This window comes from Pholis gunnellus (assembly GCF_910591455.1).
Source record: "Pholis gunnellus genome assembly, chromosome: 9".
Lineage (NCBI taxonomy): Eukaryota > Metazoa > Chordata > Actinopteri > Perciformes > Pholidae > Pholis > Pholis gunnellus.
The window spans coordinates 8,054,820-8,078,830 of record NC_136535.1 but is presented as its reverse complement, the minus strand read 5'-3'; the positions used below and the strand labels follow the sequence as shown (position 1 = coordinate 8,078,830).

At 40.1% G+C, this 24,011-nt stretch overlaps 1 protein-coding gene across 2 annotated transcripts in view; it reads left to right on the top strand.

Moving 5' to 3' along the window:
* Window positions 1-231: 231 nt before the first annotated feature.
* Window positions 232-24,011, top strand: part of tenm4 (teneurin transmembrane protein 4) — a gene marked incomplete at both ends in the record, with an annotated part of 111,028 nt that continues 87,248 nt past the window's right edge. For both annotated transcript variants that reach the window (XM_079165745.1, XM_079165744.1), the window contains 2 exons: window positions 232-454; window positions 1,528-1,800. In XM_079165745.1, coding sequence (XP_079021871.1) covers window positions 232-454; window positions 1,528-1,800 — 496 coding nt within the window. The remainder of the gene's footprint in view (window positions 455-1,527; window positions 1,801-24,011) is intronic.

Below are 24,011 nucleotides of genomic sequence, written 5' to 3'. Positions count from 1 at the left end.
AACAGGAACTAGCACTATACCTCTTTAAATCCTAGTTAATCATGGTTGCAAGTGATTATATGTTTGCTGATTTGAAAGGTTACATTTGAAAAATCAACTCTGCTGTCAAGACATCTTTTCACACTTCAGGTATCATAATCTTTTTTGTTTGTGTTTGTCCTCCGCAGAATCACTCAAACTAAACTGGCAGTGTAACCCACGTTTGGTGTTGAAAACAGCGAGGAGGCCGCCATGGAAGTGAAGGAACGCAGACCCTACCGCTCGCTCACTGCCCGGCAGGACACAGAGCGCCGCTACACCAGCTCCTCTGCGGACAGCGAGGACGGCAAACCCAACCCCAAATCCTACAGCTCCAGCGAAACACTCAAGGCCTTCGACCATGACTCTAGGATGGCCTACGGGACCCGCGTCAAGGAAATGGTTCATCACGAAGTGGAGGAGTTCAACCGGCAAGGTTGGCCTCAGCTGTGCCAATATTATGAAATACTGTGCCATCATGTCAATAGAAGAGATTGTCATTGATATCAACATGGTATATATATATATATATATAAGTATATACTGTAGCAGGGCTCAACGACATGAAAAAGCCTGTTATCAGGTTAAGGGCATGTTACTGCCTGGTCTCAATATTAGCATCATTGCTTTTTCATGAGGAGTCTCTGGGTAAATCACCTTCCGTCGCTGCAGAGGTCACTCCGCATAGTTTGAATATTAACAGAGGTGGTCGGGGATTGAACTTACCATGCCAGTGTTAAAAGCTGCATGGAGGACACGCAGACCGTTACCTGCTCCTTCAAATATATTATTGATCATCAGAGTTTAAACCAGATGTGCTGGCACTGTCAAGGTAGCCTTATATTAAGAAGGCAAGAAGCAATTTTACTTAAAAAAAATAAAATAATGAATTTTTAATCAGAGCCCATTTGTGGTGCACTGAAGGAAAGAAACAAAAATCCTTGTGTCTTTAATTTATTTATTTCATCTTCATCTGTTATGGGATCTAGTGAGATTCTCAAATCCCCACGGACTGATTTACAAGTCTCCTGGCTTGCACTGGTAATTTATAAATACCTTGGTAGAGAAGAAATAGAAGACAGATGTCTCAGTTTTAAATACAACATTTTAAGACATAAAAGCTGTGAATTTGGCGTTTGAAACCTGCTGTTGTTTACGAACAAAAGACTAATGCAAAAAAAACTGTTGTATTTACTTTCAAGGCCCAAATATGTAAGTTTTTAAGATTCTCCTCTCTGGCGAATCTTCACGGTTGGAACAAGACTCAGATCTGACGGATACTAAGATGAATGTGGTGAAAGCAACACATGATGCTATAATCACACAACAATCTTGTACATAGTGGCTTGAATACTAAATATACCTGCATCTCCATGTAGCTGCACAGCGATTTCTAGTGGAACCATTGCTTTTAAAAGATGTCTGTTCAAGGTCCTCTCAAGGCCAAGATATTGCTGTCATCTTTTTTTCTTTCATAATCAGAGCTTTGTATTCATTGTTTTGCTGCAGGGGCAGACTTTTCCCTTCGAAACCTCGGCTTCGGAGAGGCCCTCCCGTCGCACGTAGCCACGTACAGGACTGACCTGGGGATGCCACACCGCGAGTACTCGGTCAGCGTGGGCTCAGATGCGGACACAGAGACGGACGGCATCATGTCGCCGGAGCACGCGGTCAGATTATGGGGCCGCAGCAACACCAAGTCAGGCCGCAGCTCGTGCCTCTCCAGCAGGGCGAACTCCAATCTCACTCTCACTGACACTGAACACGAGAACACAGAAAACGGTAGGGCACTTTTCTCTTTTACTAGTTTTTATTTATGGCAAGCAGATTTTGTCTTTTTTGTCGGGTAGATTTGATTTTCATGTCTAAATGGAATAGAGTTGTGTTAATCTTTTCAAGCCTGTCCCTGTACACTGATGCAGGTTGTTGTGCATTATGTTGGTTTGTATTTGTGGTGCTTTTGACAATGCTAGACCGGAAACCTTAACAGCCGCAAGATGAGTTGCATCTTTTCTGTCTTTCTAAATGTCTTGGTGCACTTTGACACCCTGGCACTATTTCAGTCCGACCAAGCTGATGTTGATGTTGACATTGTGATTAAGCTTGTTTAAACTCTTTTGCAATTTTTTTTTTTTTTAGTGACGCACCGATACCAGTATCGGATAAAGCTTTTCTAGCCTTTATGGCACTCAGAATTCCAGGAAACTGACCAATTACATGCGTTGTAAACCATCTCACGTAGTGCTGCTCGGCCAATCAAATATGTGTATTCTGATAAGTGTCGCCCTCGACTCGAGTGTGAGTCAGAGACGTTATTTCACATGGCGGGCTCGAAAAAGAGAAATGTGGACAGCTGTTTATTCTTTCCACGGGCATTTAAAAACCAGTGCCTTATGTTTAGAGAGCAAAGCACAAATCCTTTGAGCAAACGTACCCACTCACATCTGAAATGAAGGCACAGAAAAATAAACCTAAGAGCCCAATATGATCAGAATCCTAACACAACATTTTTAACTGTCCAACAATGATGGTAACAGAGAGGAATAGAGCTGAAACAAGTGGTTGGTTTCAACAACCACAGATAAAATCCCTGCACACAATTTTTCTCTTTTTAGAAGATGAGAAGAATGTGGATATCTTGGCTTTTTTGATTGACATCACTTCACACCTGAATTAAATTCATTTAAAGCTGCAGGGCAATTCAGTTAAATTCATTTCTTTTAAGAGTCACATTTTTCAAAAGCTTTCTGTTATGTATTTAATTTTTTAAATGCAGCCGTTATTTTACTTGAAATGAAAGAAGAACATTTATTTATCATTAGGTTATGTATTATTTAGAATTCATCCAGTTCAATTTGAAATCTGACAATAAATATTAGATATTTTTCAATTGGACTTTCTTTATTTGATTTGACAAGTTATTGACTTCATACAGACGTTAATACAACTGTTAGGCTACTTCAGTACATATGGCACTAAATCATAGCGCAAGTCAGATATTACTGTGATGTTCTGAGGAAATTCTCTCTAAATGGACCTCGCTGAATTTTAATTAAATACCTCTGCCATATACATTATGTACTGAAATTGTAATTCCTGTTAATTTTGAAGATTTCTTTTACCAAGTTGCTTGTGCACCATTTCATATTTTAATAATAATTAACAGTTGAATACATTTATATCTATTTATTTATTTGTTACATTCTGTTTAACATGGTTAAGAAAGCAATGCTTAAGTCAAGCCTGATGTTGCCTTAAGCATAAGATAGTGATCCCAGTCACTTCTGCCCAGTGAGGAGTACAGCTTATTGATTTAACACTATTGGATCCGCACTCGGTATTGGCCCAGGAATCGCTATTGGGACTGAAATTGCTGGATCGCTGCATCCCTCATTTTCTTTCTGTATTTTGCTGAAGAGTGAAAAATGTTTGAGATTTCACTTCTTAAAGAAACGTCACTTACCAGTGTTTCAGCAAGGCCAGAACATTGGAATACAATTCCCTCTACTGTTCATCATTCCCCTTGTTGTCGCAGTGTACGTGTCTACTTCGACAGGAAACGGTTTGGCAGGTTTCTTGGTGAAATCAGTGCCAGGAAGTGGGAAGCCGTATTTATTGAACTGATCTCTCTGTTGCTTGGCGTTTCTCCTGAGGGCCAGATGAGCCGTTGTGCGTGCTCTCAGAAGGTCACTTGAGCTCAGGGAATATGTGACTGTGAACCATGGCAAGTGCCAAAAAATGTCAGAAGAGAATAGAGCAGTTCTGCTGAAAATACTCTCTTTAAAATTGTAGATCAGTGTGTTATAAAGTCATGATATGATATATGGCAGAAATGCCATTTGGATACTCAGCTCAGTACCCCAAGTGCTTATTTGTCAGCATATCCCTTGGAATGAATTCAGGACAGTTTGGCTGCAGTACCTGGTATTTACATTACCCACAATGCCCTTTTGTGTCCATAGTGCCTACACCTTTCTGCATTTGTTGACCTGAATTTCTGTCAAAATAGATTATTTTCTCATTTTTTTTCTTGTGGTGCTATGTAGGGAAATTGAAGTTCTCTTTTGCATTATGCAAAGTTTAAACCTAAATCCTACATATTAACTGGCAGATTTATGATACTGTTCCCAGGATACTTCAGAGATAGAGGATCTCATCAAGGGCCTAGCAGCACAATTCTAATTGCCCCTGCACAGACTTCCAAAGAACCTTGTGAATAGCTTTGCATTTCAGAGTGTGTCACATTATGTATTGGCTTCTTATTATAACTGACAGAAATAACTCTTGGAAGTGGAATCCATTTGCCCGAATGACTCCGGGAGAGAACAGGGCATCCCTTTGCTTGATCATCTGAGATGCCATGGGACTAGAATTTGGCTGTATTGTACATAATTAAAGAGAATCTCCTTAGATGGCTGTTCGGGGGTCGGGTACGCTGAAAAGTGTGCAGAGCACCCGTAGCTGCGGCATCGTGCTACATCGGTGAGACCCAATCAAGATTCTAAGTAGCTTTTTATTCAGCTCACCCAAGCAGAGTGAGCACTTGTATTCAGCATTTAATTCAGTAATGCCTGATAACATACAATTTATATATGGCAAGTTAATTAAAATCCATGGAGCGGGCGTGCTTGTGTGTGCTCTAATCTCTTTAAATCAACAAACCATTTACTCTGCTTTAATGTATTCAAGCCGCTGGGCAGTTCTCCCCCTCTTCACATGTGACTTACTTGACCCTGCTTTTAATGCATGCAAATAAGCCAGAGTCATTTTGGAACAATTTTCTTGATGCTCAAGTGATTCTTAGGCAGCACATATATATTATGAATGCAAATCCTGGCTGATAATGACATGGATGTGATGCTGAAATGAGTTGATGCCTTTATTCTCGGTCTAATCTTCTACATGATTAACAATTGTATTTTTTATTTTATTTCTGGATTTCTGGTAATTAAGTAATTATGTCCAGCACGGGTTGTTATTAGATGTGTGTTGTTTGGACATGGCTATAGATGGCTGGCTACATGGGTACTCAATAATAATAATATTAACAATAATACAAATATGTACTTTATATGTACTTTATTCGTTGCCATTTTCTTCTTTAACATACACAACCCTAAAATAAATGCACACACAGGACCTACAGACATGCATTAATGTAGCGAGATTGCTATAGGGCACGTAGGCAGTGCCCAGGAGGTGACACCATTCCAGCTACCGGTCCACACCCTGTACCGACTGGAACCGTGCTGGACTTAAACCGGCTACCCTCCCCGTCCCCAGGGACTGCTACTACCGTATGCGTATGGGCTGGTAAGCATTTAAAATGCATCCATGCAGTGTGTACAGGTATGTGTGTCTCCTACCCAGCATGCCTCCAGTCCCTAGGGAGGCCCTTGAGGACACTTCCAGCACGCAGCAACTGCTGAGTCATTGCACATCCCACAGAGGCTGAACAGCAAGGAGGCCAGCCCGACCTGCTGGGTTTGGGGGAGGGCTGCTGTTCTTGGGGTTTGCCCTATTACAGTTTATCCAGATGTGTACTCGAATCACTGTTGTGGCTGGACTATTATGTTTCAGTAGGCATGAGAATCTGCATTGGAGATAGCCACAAAAGCCTGCTGAGGGACTGTTGGTAGTCATGTGTTTCAAAACCTGAGGAGAAGAAGAATGCGCTAATACCTGCACAGTTCCTGTTGATAGAACAGTGCTCGTGTGACTGACTCTGGGGTTTTTCTACTAACAAAATGTAATTAGTTTCAGTGGGCAGTTAGTTATGTACTGATTTGGCTTTCACTTACTAAATCCTCCTGGGAGATCTGTCCTGTATTGATTAAGAAGGTATATATATATATATATTTTTTAGTATGTACTCTTGAGTGTGATTTAGCAATGAAGTTGATCCCTCTGCATAATAGTATTATTCAGAGCAGAATTGTTTTATTTAAATATAGATTTTAAGTATGGGTTCTTTTATGCCAACGAATGGCAGATACAGTGCGGGCCTTGTGTGATATTACATTTTTGGAGTTATGTTATTTTTTTATTATCGCTCATTACTCAAATCCTGGTTTGCTGCAGGCATTGCTTCAGGGCAAAGCCTCTAGGAACTCCAGTGAAATCTTCTCGCTAACGTCCCTCCACAACCTTCCAGCTGCATTTTGATTTTCTGTGGCACACGGCTGGTGGAGGTTTCTGTTGAGATCTCCACACACTTCTAAAATCCTTAAATCAACTTGTATTTTTTGTCAAATGAATTTGAATTTTGTTAGCACATAGCCTTGACTGTTGGGTTGCGTTACTATTACTACTACAATAACTAATACTAGTAGTAGTAGTAGAGGTGGTCATGACATGACTTAAGAGGGATTTTAACAGAATGTGGCACAAAAGCAGCCAGTAGTGTAAAATTAGCAGCCGTAACTCTTGCAAACGTCACAACTGAAGTGAACAAGTCAAAACAACAAGCAGGGTGGCAAGTATTGAACAGATCCATCCACGCCTTTAAAGTACTCAATAAAATCTTAATTTCTCTCTTTTTTTATAAGCCAGCAGTAGACTTAATGAGATATAAAATATAAATATAAAACATTATGATTGTCCATACTAATCACATCACCATGTCTTTATCGCACCAAGCAAGTATTGCAACAAAACACCTTTTGAGGTTCCTGCACTGACTAATGATTACAAAAAAAAAAAAAGAGAGACTTAAAGATGAATGATGGTCGGGTCCTTTAATTTAATTCTGTTTCTTGTTCTGCATGATTAAGTACGAGTCATCAATCAGCATTTTTACCTTCAAAGCGCAGTGGCTAATGTGCTGATGTGATCATGCTTTTAGCTGGTGTAGGAGCACTATTCATCGATGTTGAGCTGTCAGATGAAAAGTCTTTTCATGTGGTTCTACCATGCACAGCCTATTTTATGCGTTTCCAAACAGATTTGTTTACAGCTGTCGAGATGAGATTTGTTTCTGCCTTTTATTGCAGCTTATAACCTTACATGTTCATATTAAGATATAAAGTGCATTAGTATTATTCAGATTGTGTAATGTTAATGAAGCTGGTCTGCTATGTACATAATTGCACAAATCCAAATTAATTATGAATAACGGCTTCAACTAACTTGTAGGAATAAACCACTAAAACAAATAAACTAAAACTTCTGCAATTTCTTCCATCTTCTTTCCTCTCATCTTTGTTTCAACCTCTACTACTATTTGGACTAGAAGTAAAAACATTTTTTTTTTAAAAAAGGATTCATGCCCTTGCCACCTGTATCAGATACTTGAAGTATTTAGACTGTTGAAAGATTGAGGTGCTCAGTGACTGAATCTTTGAACATAGCACGACTCTCTATGAGGGACAGCTGTTCCTCGTAGAATCGTGACGCAGCCCCAAAAGGCCGAGGGGCTTTGAACGGCGAGATCTCTCGCAGATTTGAACTTGAGCGAGTGCGTCAGCCCGTCCCCAGACCGCGTCGATAGTGATTGAAAGAACGTTTGTTCAGTTCTTGTTATTCTTGGCCCCGAGCAACATTTCCCTTGCATAGGAGAGCTTCAACCGTGCTTGAGGGTGATCGATCAATCTATTTATTAGGCTATAAGGAATTTAATTATATTAATGCTCCATTTTCTCTTTTAGCAAACGCTCCTAATTTCAGATAAATGACCAGCATAAACGTGATAAAGGCCACCAGTGTGTAAATCAGCGTGTGGTCAAGATAATTGTAAATTAGCATAATTAACATCTCAATAACTCCTTGTAAGGCTTTGGGTCCTGCCACATATTTCTTATATTGAAGTCCTGCTTCTGGAGATCCATAAAGGAACGTTAATCATTTCTAACAGCATCAGCCGCGGAATTAAGAGACCAGCTGAAGCCTAAGAATGAGGGAAAATAACAAGTGCTGTTAATGCCGTGTCACCTATAGGACGTATGCGTCACTGCCATAAAAAAGGAAAATGGTTCGATATGAAAAAGGTCTCGCCAAAGCAAGGCCATCGATGACCGCAACAGTAGAGGCTCAAGTGATGCAGTTTGAGACGTTCGTAATGATAGTGTAGTGTTATCCAATAGCATCAACAGCCAGTATAAATGGTGATGTTGTTAGGCTATGTTAATTAATTTATAATTATAATAGCCTATAATGCGATTTGCTGAGTCAAACAGGATTATGTCAAGATAATTAGGACGTTTAATTTGTATGCGCTTTTTCAAACTCAAAATTGCTTCAAAGTGATGCAATGAACAATCCATTAGTGAAAAACTCAACTAATGACACATGACTCCTGGAACAGGTCTGGACTACTAGTATTCAAAATGCAATAGGTGAATGCAACAAGTTCTCCGAAATCACCCGTACAAGCCCCTTGAGAATGAATCTGTTCCTATGAGTGGTTCATTGTTTTATACCAGCACTACCACAGTCCTGTATGACGAATCAATGTTTCCTAGTTGAGATATCTTTGATCGTAATCCACTGGACTAGGATGCGTTACGATGAATGAAAACAATGAGTCACCATAGAGTTGTCCCCCCCCTGCATAAGTATTACTCTCGTGCTTTCTAAAAGTAACCCCCAGAACAAGAAGCATTTTTTACACATGATACAAAACTGTGCACCTCAATCTTGCACCTCATAGACTGTGCATGCTGAATTTACGGATGCTGGTGGCCACGCCCTCCTGCAGTGAATAAGCAAATGCCTTTGATGCCCACTCCACACTTAAGATGTGTTTTATCTTTGAACCAATTCCCCAAAGCGCCGCCACCGTATTGGGAGCCTGTTGGGTTGAAGAGAAATCAGACTTCCAATTAGACGAGACGTTTGCTGCATTAGAAGGCTGGATTCATTAGAGCATGTTTTACAGCAGTGTGGTGGGACCACAGAGATGGGATTTCCTATTGTGACCTTGGAGTAGAAGTAGCATATTTGCACATGTGCTCACACACGCACACACACACACACCCAACAAGGCATATGTGCAAATAAGGAATACACTTTTCTTACTGCATACTTTGGCAGGAAAATCAATTATCATATGTGAAAGCATTATTGTCATCAGGTCTGTCTGGTTTTTGTTTCATATAAAATTGACAAAAAAATCCAAAGACGTGCGGAACAGCAGGCTTGTTATTAGTCTTTTTTATTTTAATGAGGTTTTTGATATGGTCAGTAAAGCCTTTCTTGTTTAAATCAGTACAGTTTTTATACAGAAGCATTTAATGGTTAACATAAAACTGTTTCATGGGATTATTTTAGTAAATGAAATAATCCTAAATTTATAATAGCATGGCATGGAATTTACATCCCAGTGGACTGTAGCTGTGCACACATTGAAATGTAATAATTACATAATTAGATGATGTTATTTTGAGTGCGAAGGCTTCCCTTGAATCTTTTAACAGACCATGTTGAGGGATTCTCTTTACCTGTCCTGCAGGGTTTTACTTTTGATCGCACTCCTGGCTTGTAATTATCTGTGTGCCACAGAATATTCTGTAAGATCAGTCGATTCCATGTCAGTACTTACAGTAAACATCAATTCTTATCCGCTTGTGTCTTCCTGTACATGTTGCAGGGAGCAAAAGTGACAAGAGACAAGAAAGAGGCAGATTGAGAATGTATTCATAATGTCATTTAAAACATGTCTTCATGACATGACAGAAATGGCATTAGAATTAAAAGCTTTCATTATATCATTCTTTTACTAGGTATTTATCACATTTGGTCTTAAAATGTAGCTTTTTTTTCTTTGTCACAGCCAATTATATTACATTCACAGTGTTGCTTTCAATTAGAAATAACTCCTCTGTGCAATGTTTCAGGGTGCTTGTTCAAAGAATCAAGATCTAAGGAACTGAAACAGTATGAGCTATTTATACAGATTATGTATGCCTTTCTTTCACAGATATCTTTGTATTTGCAAAGTTTTGAAATATGCGACACATGTGTATAGCATATTGTGTTTGAAGGACCACAGGAGCAATGATACCATTTATTCAGTTAGTCATGGTAATTATATCAGTCTTCTTGTGGAACAGAAATATAATCGCTTTTGTTAAACATTGGTATTTTGATGCTTCATTGCCGCTTGACATCTGCGATCGAGACACAGCGACTGTGATCATTTGCTGCAGGGGACAGTGTTTCCTGTAATATTGGGATCTGTAATTTTGTAACCGCATCGAGCGCAACATGGAAGCTCGTTCTGAAACGGTCACAGGCGTGTCAGCGGCAGAATATCAGGCCAAATGATGCTTCAAAGAAATCAGTCGTGATTTCCCAGCACACAGCCGTGGTTATTTCCACCCTCAGTATTTCTTGTGAAGTTATTTATTTGTTTACTTCTTTGGCAGAGTCTCCGCTCAGATCATGGATTAGTAGAGATATTCTCTGGCTCATTTGCAAGCTAATTTGCTGGGTTTTACAGGCCCTTGTGGACAGTTTTGGTCTGTTATCTGTGGACTTGCATACCCGCTCCCTGCCAGTGCCTCTGACAGTCTAAACCAACAGCACATCAGGGCCCATCTTACCACCAGGGCTCAGGGGCCTTGCTACAGCTCAAAGCACGACATGGTGCGGGATGAGCCCTCCTCCGTGGGGGATCATCCTTACCCAGTCTTACGACTTCTGTCCCTCTCTTAGCAATATTCATTGAGCATACTGTCAACGATCTGTGCTCATGTTGTATTTATTAGTTCCAGGAAATACACTCCCTGCTTAGAATGGGATACAAAAAAACAAGTTTTTGTTATATAATTGGAAAAAGTTGTAACAATATAAAGCACATGTTCACAAACTTTAAAAGACAGTTGGTGAATGAACACCTCCACAAGTTGTATCTATGAAGTGTTGTCTGGTTTGAGTCCAATCATTTCCACCCAGTAAGTTAAACGTATTTCTAATTTATAAAGATAAAAAAGAACACTGATATCAGATCTATATTGTCCTCTAGCCTGACCACAACAAGTGTAATTGGTCTCTAGATGCAGGTTAGTTGCACTCATTTCTGTCCTCATACATTCAATTGAGCATACTTTACCAAAAAAAAATGTTATATCTAATCTGTTCTGTCTTATCACATATTTATAATCTTAAATATTGTATACCAGTATCTTGCAACAAAATTCCAGCTCTGAACAACCAGTAATCTCTAGTGAAAGCAATTAGCGGTTGTTATTGATGCCGAGGAAGCAGAGATCATACCGTGCTGTTGCCCTAGTACGAGCTAGAAATAATTAAACTTCCATGCTGAGATGTCCCTCATTACCGGTCACCTCTGATATGTCTAAGTCTCTGATACAAATTCAGGTACAGAACCTTCGGGTTCGCTCAATTTACAAAAGATACATCATTAAAAACTGGCTTTGGCTCGGGCTTTCGGCAATGTTTGAACTTTTGTCGGTTACATTCTTTTGGGGAATACTGGAAACATATTTTCTTCATATGTGTTACATTCATGTGCAGAATATTGAAACCTGAACAAAAACTCACATAACAAATATCTAAGATCAAAGTGTGAGTTTGAAAACACAGCACAAGAAAATACTATTTTTTTTGTCTTTAATTTGTACAGCATCGTCCGTGAGCATATACTATACATTACACTATAAACTCTATTATGTGATCAATTATTATTTTGCTCTTAATCAAAATAACATTAGCATGCTTAAGTGTAGGGCTAATGCCCACAACAGATTTCCACACATGTTAAGACCCTGCAGTTCCATCTCATTGTTGTGCTGAAGCGTGCAGGTTCTTCCTGCATCATTCCTCTCCCAGTAAAAGTCACTCGGCGCAGTGAAATTTCACAGCCTGTGCATGTTGAAGAAAATAGCTCGGGACATAAGCTTTAGATTTTTCCCCCCCCCTCTGCATTCAGTGGTTCCCCTAAAGTACTGCTGTCACACGGGAAACACTAGTCTTATCTCAGCTGTATGAATGGCCAGCCTCTGCAGCAGGTCACACCGGAGCTGCATTCTCTCCGTCTGCAAACCCCCAATGCTTGGACTGTGTGAATTACCACATTTTGGCGTGGACGCACTTTGAGCCATTTAGACGATTTGAACTGACTTATTATCAGCTGAGCCCTAATAGTGGTTTACAGCTGGTTGGATGTGTGAACAGTTTTAGCTCTTTCATTTCGTGCCAATACGAAGTTCCAGGAGAGCCAGAAACGTTTCCACACGGAGCTGAGGAATGGTTGGCAACCTGAGGCAGTTGTTTTAAAAACGTCAAGTTTTACAACTTAATTCAGGAAATACAAAATAAATTGACTTATGTAAGTCAGCAGCCTGATAAGATGTTACATTAACAAACATGCATTGACTGTATGACACCATTAGGGCTGCAGGATTTTAATCACGATTTTGATCTATATTGAGATTACGATTATTTAGCACAATTATTCATTGGTTTCAGTGACAAAATGTGTTTTTTTCCAGAGCACTACTTTCTCTTCTATGTTGTGCTACATTCCCGCTACGGTTCAAATATTTGCATCAAAATAAGAATAAGGCTCTTCTTCATCTGCATTCCGTGAATTTAAAGTGATATACAGTTTATTACCTGCTGCTAACATCTTGATTGCCCTCTGGTGGCTGGCTGTTAGTTGAGAAGCGCATTTAATTGTGGGAAGCCAAAATCGTAATAGAGATTCATTTTTGATTACTCGTGCAGCCCTAGACCCTATAGAACAGGACTGGTGCATGGTTGGTTACTGTATTGTGAGGCCTTTACAGAGATTAAAGTGAGGATTCTCTCGTTTGTCTTGTTTATATGGTTAAATAGCATTCAAAGTCTGAGAGATGACCTTGATTCCCCTAAAGTCCAGAAGTAATTTTGACTTTACGAAAGTTTGAAAGAATTATCTCTGTATATTTCACCTAGCAAGAGGCTTCAGGTTACAGCTTGATAGTGCACACCACTAATTGGATACTTGTTTTTTTTTCATCCTGACTTTAATTGTTGTGTTATTTTTCTCATTGTACTCAGTAGCCGCCCGTGTTATAGATCGCATTGTTGTTTTTTTTACATCAATATTGCTGGATAGACAGTAAAGGTGCAGCATTGGAGAAAGCAAAGAGGAAAGGGTCTCCTAATCTAATTCCACCTTGGACTCAGTCTGCGATGATATATTTTTTTGTTCAGACTTGAACAGTCACAATTGCGCTGCTATAAAAAGTGATTTGATTAAGGATCCTATTTTTTTCATTCATTCGGTGAACCTTTATTTATACAGGGTGGTCCAGTGAGAGTTGTTGACTGTTGCATGAGCGCCCTGTGTACAAAGGGCAATAAAGCAGAGGTATTACATTTAGAATTTATGAGCGCAAACAAAAAAGAAAAAAACACATCTTTCGAAACATAAAAAAAGCAATTCACATTTTATATGAAAAAGCATAAAGTGGGATAAAAAATCTGAATTGTTATGCATCATTCTGCCTTGTTCACACTGTACACATGCAAGGGAAGTGTCAAAAAATATAGCATGATTCATGACACGATATATCTTTAATTAGTGTCTGATACTCAGCCTGCTATCATTTTTCAGCATCCAGGAAAAATGCATTTGACAAAGGAGTAGTTGATTCTTAAAAATAAAAAAATAAAAGACCTAAAATTAAAAAAAGGAAAACGGGTAACAATAGACCCTTTTACAGTTTGTAAACAATGATGATTTTGCAGTTTGGCAAGCTATGCAAGGGCATTGACCACCAAAGATCTCTAATGCAACCTAAACACATTGACTTTCCCGATCCATGTGGTCTCTACAGCGTCCAGTTACTACGATCAACCACAGCTGAAAGTCACCACTTAATACGGACTTAAATTGGAATATCTGTTGCTTTAAAAAGTCGTGAAAGGTCGTGATCCTGATTCTGCAGAAAGCATTCGTCCGCTGTTGGAATGTAGATTCTGACAACCGGTCATGCGACAAGCAGACATGTTGATGCTGTTAACAGTTTTGATTAAATGTTTGAAGCCGGCCAACTAGTCTGGACGTCTGGGGCAAAACGCGACTACCGTTGCCAACATGTGCACGCGTATTGTTGATGGCTTCGTCTATAGAAGGGTCTACACAACCTGCAGCCAGAGTGCAATGAACAAAGGATTGGAAATGGATCAGGCTTCATACGGCTGCTACGGATCAATTAAAAATTGATCGGCCTCAATCCTGAACCTGCATGTCAGCACAGTCTGGACATCCAGAATACAACTCGTATGCAAAAAGAAGCAAAACATCGATACAAATGTATGAATTGGATTGACTGAGGTAAAGAATATCAATGCGGAGAGATATGTTGTTTAACAGTGTTTTATTGTAGAGTGTATGTCCAGCAATGGCAAAATATTTATTTGAAATTGGCTTTCTGAATTATCACTGGTATGAGTATTGAAGGATAGTTTTTTTAGCGTTCATATTGTTTCTCCTCTACTGTTGCTCGGACCCCTTCTACCCCAGGCAACTTCTTTTATATTTATCACCTCAGTGGAAATATGAAATTGAAATTGGCTTACCCTTTTTTGTCCAAAGTCTCTAAAATTACGCTCCAGAAAAGGTGAAAAGGTTCTCTCTACATACAGTAATATTTGTCACTGCCGCTGTGTTGAATGCAAACTCATTTCACAAATGTATTTAGCATTTAGCAGTACTAAATCAACATTCCTCTTCCTGTCCAAGGGATGCAGCCAGCCTTATATTACCATTACCAACTCTTTCAACTGCTTCTGTTATAAACACACCTTATTTGCCATGTGGCAAACTCTCGGTGGCTTTCATTTCACTACGGTATGAATTATATAAGCACTTAGAAACACAAGCCTCTTGACAGCATGTATTTTAGATAACCCTTTGAACTGTCATGCACTCAGTGAGAGCTGCGAGGCACACACAAATCAATTCTTTAACACTGACAAACTGTCTGAAATGAAAAACTGTTGGTTTTTACGTAAGCTTTCTGGAGAGCATTATCAGAGGGGGAAATCATGTTTAGACAGAAGATTTGCTCTTTCAGCATTAAGAGCTTTGGCGTTTGTACAAAATATAGCAAATCTGCATAAATCAAACAACAGTGGCCTTCTCAGCACTGCTAACATTTTGATTCGAAACATTTTTTTTTTAAGGCAGTGCTTCAGCTCTTTGCTGTCTTTTATTGGGAATGTAGCAGTTTCTTATGGGTATACTTGAGAATTTTATTAGGCCAGTGCGCTGAGAAATGACAGGATGGGGATGGTGCCATCTTTGTTTAGCAAGGCCCCAGGCAAGCCACATGTAGCCCTAATGAGTCGCTTACAATTTCAGGCTCTGCTTGCTCTCAAACACCAAAAGTAAACTTTTGTCTTTTTTTTTTCCCCCCTTCACTATTCGGGGATCTTAAGAGGATTGTGGGGGTCATTATTTATTCATGCCATTGTGTTTATTCACCAGCCTCTGTGTGTTATGGGAGAGGGAATAGAGCAGCTAGTGCAGGCGGAGTAAAAGCTGATAATTATCCACTATTAGCATTGTTTTTTCAGCCATGGTTTATGTCGGCTCAGTTGATGATCGAGCTGTGATAGAGGTCCAGAAACACCCATTTAAAGCAGATTACCATGTGCATGTCTTTGAAGTCTGGAGGACTTACCAAATGGGTGTGGACGCATCTATAAGCCTGTTTTTTCGTCTCTTTATTTTTTAGAGAAGATATCTTGTCACAATGTCAGTTATAAACACTCGCGTTGACCAGGAGATCCTTAAAAACAGCCACGACATGCCTGCAGGATGTTGTTAACAGCAAGAGGTGAGGAGATTGGAACCTTTAGTTTTCATCCCAGAACAAAGTAAGCCCCGGGGATGCTTGGATGGGCCTGCATGGAGGGATTTGGCAATGTCAGAGCTCATCAGAACCAACATTGATTCAAAAGACTAGTGAAGTAAAGAGACAGAAATTTGGGCTTGGGTCTCGAAGACTAAGGAGTCTTGAAAATGGATCAGTCAGCGATTACTCTCTTCTTAAAGAACAGTTAGAAAACATGTCTTTATTGTTGTACTGCACCAGCTAAAGCTGTCTCGACACGGTTCAGGCGGCCTCACGACACTTAAAACGCTGCTGCTCCGTTTTCTATGAACACGGCAGTGCAGCAGCAGCGCGGTCTCTCCTCAAGAAGAGAAATACATTTCCGTTAGTTTAGGATTTCAATTCCCCATTTCCAGTCTGATTCATTCGTCCGTTTGTCACGGAGAAGTCGAAACAGATGTCGTCTTTCGGACGGATTGGTGGGGCAGACGGTCTCTCCAGCACAGAGAAATAGAGTGGACTGGATGGGTGGGAGTGGCAGAAGCCAGGCAGACGGTCGTGTGGGTAGATGATGACTGGGGGAAGGAGTCTGTGCTTATAATCACCCAGAGAAGAAATGTCATCTCTCGTCTGAGCCTCTCTGGCCTTCTATTCATCTTCCTAGGTGATACTCTGCAAAGCCTCTGGCATTAGTGCTCTGCTGAGCGCTAAGACTTGTGTGCTACTGCTATTTTTTTTTTATCTTAGTTTGATATTTTCCTCCTCCTCCATGCAGAGGAATAGATTAGCACTGAGTGATTACATCCTTTAATGGGTGTAATTTAAAAAGGAGTGTTGGGTAGAGGTTTGCTCTATCTGAGGCCTGTGAACATGTTAATGGGAATTTGACAACTGCTTAGTTGATCTAAATCCCCCATTTCCAACTAACGCTACTTCGACCATCCAAACTGTTCTCTAGGCACCGCAATAGCTGTATTAATGACCAGGGTATTTGCGCTTGTTTTCTGGATTTATTCTAACCACCCATTTCTAATTCTGCATTCAATATCTCTTTCAGAGCGTACAGTAGTTGTAAGTAATGGATTCTGGGTTTAAAGTGCTGATAGAAATGTTGCGGGTCAGCCTTAAATGGAATTGTGCCTTCTGCGGCAATGCTTTTTTATTACACACAAATATAATTTCCATTTTCTCAGTAATGGTCTTGTCTCTAAAAAAAAAAAAAAATAAACATTTATGGGTAGTTACAATTTGTTTTCAACCTTATTATGCATTATGTTCACTCTCCGTTATTGTGCTATTGATTCCTAGCAGGTAAACAGCACTGTCAGAGCACATTTTATCATTTTTCCGATGTTGGTTCATAAAAGCCCATTTCCCACTTCCTCTTCAAATGTTTCTGCCGTATGTGTCTGTTTGTGGATTTCTGCTGCAGGGTAGGGTGTTGGACGATGTGCAGTGTCCTGCAGAATTATTGTTATTATCGCCTGACAAATTAATGCCATTGCATCACCTGAGGAAATTGTAATCGTACAGCAGGAGCTTGATTTAGCTTTAGTAAAAAGTGAAAAGTAAACATTTTCTGGAGATGACACACGTGTTTACCAGGCAGCTTATCACCGGTGTTTGCTGCATTAGGCTTATGACTTTCTCAAATCCGTCCCTTTGAGCTTCACGCTGTCTCATTTGTTTTGTTTTGTGTTGTGAGATGAGATCACCTATCAAATCTTAATTTCATAAAAGGCTAGTTATGGCTTGCAGCTGTGCAATACAAAACAATCATGTCAATTTGAGAATCCTAATAATGCTAAAACCAGAATAACCCCATCGTGTTCGTATCGCCTGGAGAGGTCTTATAAGTGTGTAATTATTACCCGAGCGCATACACCGATAACTTCCAAGCACACAACATGGAAGTGAATAATACAACTTTAAATTATTTTATACATTCTTAGGCACTATTATAAATTTAGCTCATTTTATAGCATCACCTCAGTTGTTGATTACTTGCAGTGACTTTGTCCGTCTGATAAACACACGAGTCCCTGTGAAGTCCGTTGCCTTTACTGATCATATGTCCTCAATGTTCTGCAAAAAGTGTGAAAAGTCGACCTCCAGCCAAAAAGATGGGGAAAAATATATATAAATATAAATATATTCATACTGAATAACAGAACATGTATTTTCTAACACTGAGGACACCATCAGCTTTAGTGTCACTCTGTTTGTGTGCACTTGTTTGGTAGAATTGTCAACATAATTTCTCATTGATCAGCTGTAATATCTTCGTCTTTTTTTGCACAGTTATCGAACAACAGAGAAATGAAAGTAATTACATTACCATTAACAGTGCTGAATAGTTTTGACTAAATTTGGTTGGGTATGTGCAAATCCCCTCTGTCATTGAAAGTGACCTACAAATCACAGACTCACAGAATGTAGAATATAAAGTAACCAAAACTAATCAGCCCAGCAGAATGAATTCTACTTTAATTTATAACTTTTAGTTAGGACACAAGTCAAATATAGTCTGTTTGACGAATAGCCAGGACTATTAGTATCTATATATTGTGATATTGTACATTTAATGAAATATTTTTTATAGATAAAACAGCCAGCTGGTCACTTAAATACTTGAAAATTGAAGGTGCTAAATGTCCCGTAAATCCAATATCACCTTATTGATTTGCAACATTGCCCATAGCGTCCTTAAACTAATTTAAAGTATACTTTTTATGGTCATGTCACCCAACCAGAGCCGGTATGTCGGTCTGTAAGCCAATATTTACCACATCTTTCATCATGTTACATTCCAAAAAACATCACCACCGGTGCCTTTGCTTCCTTCGGTCACAAAGACCGTCAGTGACACAGACGCAGGACTTTCACTGCCATCCCACCGTCTTTGAAGTTCAATCCAAACCAAGAGCAGTGATATAGTAGGCAAGAGGGCACATTTAATCAGTCATGGCGGAGCTCAAACACTGCCAGTCCGTTAGAAAAATACAACTCAAAAAGGGTATCAGACCTCCTTTCATGGGTTTAGCAGCTCTAAAGCCTTTGTAACAACATCTCTCGGACAACTTGATCCTGACTAGTGTGCATTTGTGTTGCACGGTGTAAACACAGCCCCTAGAGCTGGGCAACAGGGGACAAAGTTGAAACGCTGAAAAAAGGAATTGATGATGGCCAGGCAATTTGAAAGCTATTACATCCAATTAAAGTGCCTCGTCGGCCAAAGCACCTTGTAGGCAAATACAACTAAATTAAATGACCATTATTTGTATTAGGTTTGGCATAATTGGCTTGTTTCCAAAACCCAACTGTTCTCTTTTTCCCTTTGAACAGACTTGCAATGCATCCTTAATGCCTCATAGCATGCCCGCACTACAGTATGAATTAGTTATTATGACTTAGTGTTCAAGTCGGAGCAACATGAAAACTCATGGCCCATTTTCACTAAGAACCACAGAGTGTACACACTGCTCACGATTCATTATGATTATTACCTACCCTGTACAAAATGTGTTTTGCCCGAACACTTACTTGAGGATCGCATGTAGGATGACATTAACAAGAGGCATGCATTTATAAATAGGTCTCTAACGCTCCAGATGATTTTTTTTTTTCCTTCCATATACCCAGTTTAAAGTGCACAAGATCACAGACGTAATGCGTGCTTCTCAAATGAAGCACTGCAGAAGCGACACATACCTGCCGCCTTCAGATGTCTCCAAAGAGAGTTAATCAACTGAAAAGGAAAGCCTTCATACATGAAAGCTGTCATTGCTGACAGATGCTGGTAAGAATCAGACATTAATCTTTAGCGGGCCTTCCTCACATCACTCTCATGATCTTTTTTTTTATCTGTGCAATTAAATGTCTGCTGATTGAAGAATGTATTATGAAAGTGAAGCTGACATAAAAGGGGTCGGTCTGATTTAGGGGTTGTAAAGGTACACTTTCACCAGTGTGCCGTTGACTTGGTCTGAGCATGCATGCTGTGGGCGGCATAAGAATGTGGTGAATCTTGCCACCAGAATTGCGATATGCTCTGCAAAATGCCACAGGTAGGGAATAAAGCCGACTACATTTTAGGATTAACCCTCTCGCGCCACGTGCCCAGACAAAAATAGATCCGTTCATTTCGCTTTGACCTCTGCATGCAAACTAACTACAAGTACAGGAGAAATCGGAATAAATATTATAATATTATTATGAGTCTGGCCCTTTGATGGTCGCGGGAACAGTAAGTACAAAATTCAATAGAGTCAAACGGCTGAAAATATGGCAAAAGCTTTAAACATCGTATCTTGGAGCGAATCCCACGCCGCCTACATGGATGACAAAATGTGTGTCAATTACGCAACATTTGACTGATCTGCCAACCATTCACACACCCGTGTACAAATACTACTGCACAACTGTCCAAGTCAGTGTAGTAACACACAGTATTAGAGATGGGGGGTTTTTTTCAGCTGTTTGCTTGAGTCATTGTAGAATATTAAGATGTGAATATAGCCTTTGTCTTGTTACGTAAATCCTAAATGCAGGCAAAATAGAGATTCTACACAATCTGCATTTTACCTACGAGGGTAGCGGTGTGATGTTGACACACGGTCGCCGCTGACACTCTGAGTCATCGCTCTGCGTCCTCTAAGCTTTGTGTGCCACACGGCATCAGTTGATGGTACAGGACAGCCGACGAGATGTTTGTTTTTTTCCCACCGGTGTTCATCTGCAAATACACTGCATTTTTTATGGATGCTGCCTGCAGCTGTAGTCCTTGAGCAAACAGATAATCCCCGTTGTCACTGCGGCGTCGCACATCTGCTTCACTTTCCTCGGTGTTGTGGGTGTGTACTAACATTTAACAAGGTATTCATAGATTTTATTTTCCAGGTTATGTGTTTGAAGAATGAAAACCTCTTTCTCCTTGAACATATATATGCATGTGTGAATTTCTATGTATAGCCTCAGAGTTTATAGCAGTGGGAGGCAAAATCAGAAAGATTAGCTAGGTATAGAGACAAAGAGAGAGGGAACAAATGATGAAAGATGTTGACTCTTCTTGCTCAATTTTCTTTCACTCGACTACATTCGCCCTCAAAATTATATTCTCTATTTACCTGATTTAATTTTTCCCTCCCTCGGGCCTCCTCAAAGAAAGGCATTTTTAAACATAAATGTTCCTGTGTATATAGGCACAGCGCTAATGACTGATTCCGCCTCTCTCTCTCTCGTGCTGAAACTTGATCATTGTGATTGGGCTCATCGTTTCCAATGCATGATTCTGCACTACAGTCCCTCCAGTAATGATAGCAGTTAGCTTGGGTGCGTACATCTTAAACAACCGTGCTGATGTCTCCTCCTGCCTCCTCTCGTTAGTCAACACAGGCAGACGCTCGCAGACATGCATACACAGATTGATTAACATAATGCTGTGTGTTTTCCCACCAGGGCTTTTGGGACTGCGGCGGGTGGACTTTGGACCCTCCTGCACCCATAATGCATCAATCTGGTGCACTTTGAGAGCAAGGCTAGAATCAAATAGTAATCAACTTATTAACTATGATGTATTATTAAATAGAATATAGCCTAATTATGAAATGTATAACATTTTTAAAATTAGCTCCAGCTTTACCAGCTGCAACATTAAAGTGATGATCACATTCACACACAATAATTATAATCCAACCATATAGGCCTACCATAAATATATTATTTAAAATGGGCCATTCTGCATTATGAGTCTACTTTTACTTTTGGTACTTAAAGTATATTTTGATGCTAATACTTATTGATGCTAATTACATTTTGAATCCAGGACTTTAACTTGTATTTTAACCCTGTCCTCGAGTAAATAATTGAATCATAAACACATTGGTTGTATAAATATAAATGTTGATGACATATCATCCTGCAACCAAGCAGTCTCGCACCATCTCAGCAACAGCCAGTGTGCGTGCCCGTCAACACTCACGAGTCTCCTCAAAGTTTTTTTGAGTACAACAAAGAACACCTACTTGCTTATTTATTGGAAGTTGTAGGCTTGTAAAAAAAGTATTGATGCATAGCTGTCCGCCCACATTCTCATGTTTCTGCTGCTGTTCAGCTTCTGTCTTTCATACCAGCACCTCATACTGTTATCGGTTTTCCCTCGAAAATAAATGTCATTCTTTGAACTAGGGCTTTGATGTGAGGTTTGCTGCTCCTGGATTATTGTTGCCTGAACCACTTTTGTTCTGTGGAAATGTTATACTTTAAAAGTATTTCTTGAAATGCATTTTATGAATATGAATCTAATCTGCAGAATTTCAGAATCCGTAAATCTTTTTTCTTAGAATTAAAACACAATCACAGCTGGTCACTTGTTGCACCTTTAGTCACTCACTTTGGATCAGAACATCAGTTGTATTCCAAAAATGTATTACAAGACATGTATTCGAGAAGGTGTTGCACTAAATATTAAAATATCATTAGCAGTTGTCCTAACCTGCAGCTCACAGTCAGCCTTGTCTATTCTTTTAATTGGGTTGCTAATGAGTTGATTAAGACCTTACATGCAGTGCGTGTCTCTGTTTGCTGTCAGGCCAAGCCAGGTAGTGATGGGCACTTCCTGAAGATGTCAGGGACTAAAGCAATAGTGCATGGTCCAGGGGCTCCGAAGTAAAGGTCCCCCTTTGCTGCTGTAATATAGTGAGTGAAGGCAAAGGCAATCAGCTCTGGCAGCCAGTGAGACTTCACTGGCCATCTCAAGCTGCGGCTTCTCGCCCTGTCTGTGACTTTAGGTTCACGAGGCCCGGGCATGAGCGGCACAAGCCAGCATCAATTAAACCCAGTGAGACAGTAAAACCTCTGCGCGCCAGACTAATGGCGGCTCAGCATGACCACTTTGACCTCATTTAGGTTACGACTTTGACCGTTTTTCCGACAACTTTAATCTTTTCTTGTCCCGTTGATGAATTCTCTCTCTTTGAGGGAAGAAATGCTTTAATATTCAGACCGGGACCCGGTTCAGCTCATTTCTGTCTTTTGTGCCGAGAACTTCAGTCTCGCCCCCGGTGCTTTGCAGCTGCAGATACTAGCTGTGCAGGTGGTACTTTGTTCAGCAGGGTGTTGTTGTTTTGACACACGTTAAATGCAGTGTCTTGGATGTAACCGAGGGATTCCGGACATGACCGTAATGATGCTCTTTTCAGCGGCTCTTCCTCTCCCGGTCGTACATTGCTATACATTCAAGTACAACAGTGTCCCGGTCATTAACCCACAGCATGACCGCTGTGTCCCTGCAACCATTACCTGCAAACCAGCATCAGAGGACTGAGGGAGAAATGAAGTGTGCAGTGCAAAGTGTCTGTGAAGCACAAACTGTGACTCTCCGGGGCAGTGGGCATTGGCTGCTTGTGTAGGGCTGCGGCTGATATGTTAATATCACTAATTGTTTCCTAATTAGATGCGAGTCAGTGAGTCGTATTTTAATACTCTTCAGGGATCATTACAGAGCAAGAGAGGAAATGTATCTCTCCTGATGGATGGCGGTCCAGTCAGCAGGAATTTCGACATCACGACCGGCGGACTGATGGGAAGATGGGGAGGGCGGCAAACTGATGGCTTTGTTCGCTGCAGTCATGTTACTTAAGTACTCCATTTTCAGCGTGGCACGGAGCTGCATCAGAAGTTAATCACACATTAATAGGAGCTCCGTGGAGATTTAACATTCCATGACAGCATGGGGATTGGAGCCAATAAGCCCTGAAAGACGAAGTCGTGCTATATTTGTATGTAGGAATCAGGGTTGCATATTGGTATATAATAAGGAGCTATAAATAATCACAAGTGTAAATTGTTCATATTCTTCTGTTAAGGTCAATGGCCAGTCTGATCCTTATTGTGTTCTGTATTACTGAGAAGTTAGGAAAGCGGAGATGGACACAGAGTGCAGAAGAAATAGGAAGGATTGGTTCAGGTTGAATGCATTTCTCTGCTGGCAGGGGTTATATGTGTTTCCACAGGAGGGGGGCATTAACAACCACGACACATCTGGAAGCATATTAATGTTCCTTCTGCACCGCACACAAATTTGAATCTGCTACTGTAATTTTTGATGTTTGTTGAAAGACAGTTATTTGAGATGGTGTCTGGAATTTGAAATACTCTTTTGTTGTATTTTAGTAGATGCACTTATTCTTTAATGTTTTTTCTTCT